The sequence below is a fragment of the Egretta garzetta genome, unplaced genomic scaffold, assembly GCF_000687185.1.
Source record: "Egretta garzetta isolate BGI_Z169 unplaced genomic scaffold, ASM68718v1 scaffold69, whole genome shotgun sequence".
Lineage (NCBI taxonomy): Eukaryota > Metazoa > Chordata > Aves > Pelecaniformes > Ardeidae > Egretta > Egretta garzetta.
Window position 1 is genome coordinate 3,272,453 of NW_009260790.1, and position 3,022 is coordinate 3,275,474.

General features: G+C 59.4%; 1 protein-coding gene across 2 annotated transcripts in view; it reads left to right on the plus strand.

The window, feature by feature from the left end:
* Positions 1 to 1,593: 1,593 nt before the first annotated feature.
* Positions 1,594 to 3,022, plus strand: part of ATP13A2 (ATPase cation transporting 13A2) — an 11,162-nt gene continuing 9,733 nt past the window's right edge. For both annotated transcript variants that reach the window (XM_035901917.1, XM_035901916.1), the window contains exons 1-5: positions 1,594 to 1,664; positions 1,908 to 2,075; positions 2,433 to 2,491; positions 2,632 to 2,743; positions 2,845 to 2,924. In XM_035901917.1, coding sequence (XP_035757810.1) covers positions 1,662 to 1,664; positions 1,908 to 2,075; positions 2,433 to 2,491; positions 2,632 to 2,743; positions 2,845 to 2,924 — 422 coding nt within the window. In that variant the 5' untranslated portion in view covers positions 1,594 to 1,661. The remainder of the gene's footprint in view (positions 1,665 to 1,907; positions 2,076 to 2,432; positions 2,492 to 2,631; positions 2,744 to 2,844; positions 2,925 to 3,022) is intronic.

Sequence of the window (3,022 nt, forward strand, 5' to 3'; positions counted from 1 at the left end):
CGGCGGGGCGGGGGTGGGGGTGGTGCAGGAGCCGCAGCTCTGCAGGACGGAGCCGGCCACGGCCGCGCTTGACCGCTCCTCCAAAAGATTGGCTGCGTATAGGATGAAGAAAGGCGGCGTAATTCTGTGGTTGCTAACAGCAGAGTTCAGGCGGAGAGGTGGGCTCTGCTTCTTGCTCCCCAGCCTGCTTCGGGGAGGTGCGGAAGGCAAACCGGGTTGTTTTCAGGTTGTTTGGATACTTTCCCCCTCCTGCAAACCCTGCGGACAGCGCTGGGGAAAAGCCTTTGTGCGAGGCCCCCCCTCGCCCTCTCTTTTGTTCTGTTCTTTCAGAGGGCGGCACAGGCTCCTCCTCGCCTGCCCGTGCCCGCTCCCGGCATCCTGTAACCTGGAATTGTTTTTTGCAGGGTTTGATGCTGGCAGTGGGGATTTCTGACGCCTCCCCTCCTTGTAGGCCCTTGCCGAGCTTTGCAGCCGTTCCTTTTGGCTCCTGGATGGGCTTTTGTTTTAATAAACCATCCCCAGCGCTTGTCCCCCCCTTTCCCCAACCCAAAATTTATCCCTTGGAGCGGCACCAGCTGCGTTTTGGGAGCTGGCTACCCACTGGGTTGCTTGGCAAGCTGGAGACCCCAGCCCTGGTGATCATCAAACCCAGGGGATGGTTTTCATTATTGCTTTTGTCACCTGCAGATGAGCTTTGGGGTCAGGCAAGGGAGCGGCCGGAATCCAGCCGGGGTGGCTTTTCCGGCAGCGGACGGGTGCGGGGGGCCCACCCGGCGTGTGAATCGTTAAGCCGGTCTGGGTGCCCTCCTGCAAACCTGAACCTGGCACAGCCAGGAAATTATTTGCCATCCCCAAAGGTGGGAATTAGCGCCCTGGCTCCGTCTTTGTGCCACTTATCTCGCCCGCCGCTGCTGCTTTCGGATCCGGGAGCTGGGACGCCGCGGCTTGTAACCCAGAGTGGATGTAGGGGATAAAGTGGGTTTGACTTCATGGGATCGAGGGTGACGATTAAAATCCCACCTGGGATGGTTACAGTGGTGCCTCCAGCAATCCCCGGCTCCCAGGCTGGGCATTGGGGTGCAGCGGAAACCCGCGGGAATCGGAGGTGCTGAGCCGCGCTGGGTATCGTTAAAATTGGAAAAAGCAAATGTTGCAGCCGCGTCCTCTGTGCAGGGGGAAACACAAGGAGCAAACAGGCATGAAAAGTGGCTGGGAGAGCTCTCCCTGCACTTGACCTGGCTCTGCACCAGCCCTGCTCCCTTCCCCCAGCTGCAAAGCTGCTGGTTTCATGCCAGTTTTTCTCCCTGGGCTCCTTTGGCATCGTTTGCGTGACCGTCACGTGCCGCGGGATGGTGACCAGGCAGCACTGGGGTGCCCCGTGTCCGCAGCATCCCCTTGCAGGGCAGGGGTGGCCCCCAGCAGCTCTGCCGGGAGCCGGGGCAGGGGGGACACCGAGTCCCGTCACCATCTGGGGCTGCTCCGGGGATGTCATCGCTGCAGCCAGGAGCCCGTCACTGTGGCATCTCCTAAATAACCCCTCGGATCGGCTCCCCTTATGGTTTTTTTTCCCCCCGTTTTTTGACTTTGCAGACAGCAGCAGGCTGCTGGGGAGCCAGCGGCCAGGGGACGGGACGCTGCAGCGAGACACCGATAAAGCCTGCATGGTAGGTCCAAGGGCTTTGCCACAGGGAGGGAGGGTTGGCACAAAAACCGCGTGTTACCTGCAACACTGGCACGGGACGGTGGTTTTCCAGCCCCAAAGCTACTTGGTTGTCACCTGCCTGGTGTTAAATCATGCCAGGAGGCTTGGAGCTTTTATCAGTTTAGGATTTAGATGCTTGATAATTATAATTGCACTTTTATTTAATGAATAAGCATCCCTGTAAAGGCGACCTGCTTTCTTCCAGGAGGTCACGGGCTACCAGACCAAGACGTGGCGGGTGGCCCTGTGCCACGCGTGCTCCGTGCTGACGGCAGGGCTGCTCCTCATCCTCTTCCACTGGAAGCCGAGCCTGGAAGTGCAGGCGAAGTGCAAGCCCTGTGCCCTCGGCCAGGCCGACTGGGTCATCATCAGAGTAAGTCCCTGAGGGTCCCAGGGGACCCAAGGATCTGAGGTTGGGCTTTCCAGGAGGGCCCTGGGCATGTTCCTTGTCACCCTCCCTTCCCCACATTGGACATCTCCTCTACATCAAGCAAGGCGCTACCCCAGAGCCAATTTTTATAATTATAATTATTATTCCTGGAATAATTTTGAACTTTTCCCTTCCATAGCAGCCAGCCTGGCTTTGCATTTCTCTTTATTGTCCCTCAAACCCAACCGTCATCTGGGATGGGTGGCCGGGGACACCCTACCTGCCTGCGACCCTGTCCCTGTTTGGAGGAGCAGGGGGGCACGCGGAGTCCCTCTGCTCAGCCCCCTGCCTGTGTTGCAGGACCGATTCGGACAGTGCTTCACCACCCGCGTGCGCACGGAGGCGCTGGGCGAGGGGAGGTGAGCTGGGCTCGGGTCCCCGTGGTGATGCCGGCGGGCAGGGGGCTCGCGTCTTCTTTTGGCTTCGAGGGAGGGGGAGGCGTTGGCAGTGACGCTAGCGGATGAGGAGGGACTGAGGCTTGGCTTTGCACCCTGAGCAGCCTGGAGCAGCACCCCGGGGCCAGGCTGGAGGACCGGAGGACCAGCATCACCATCGGCGTGTCAGATGAGGAGGAGAGCCGGGACACCATCCGGCTCCACGAGAAAGAAGAGGTAACGCCAAGCAACCCTTCTCATCTCCACCCTGTAAACCCTTGGCGCAGGCTGCGCTCCTGTCCCCCTAACACCTTATTTTTCCATCCTGCTCGGCTCAGAAGAATGTCTTGCGGTATTATCTCTTCGAGGGCGTGCGCTACATCTGGATCGAACGGCGGCAGGCGTACTGCAAAGTCAGGTATTTCTGTGTCACCCCCTGGCCATGGCAAACTTCTCTGCACCTCTCTGCTTCACTCCTTGGCACCTCAGCCTCCTCAAAATGTTCCTGACCCGGCT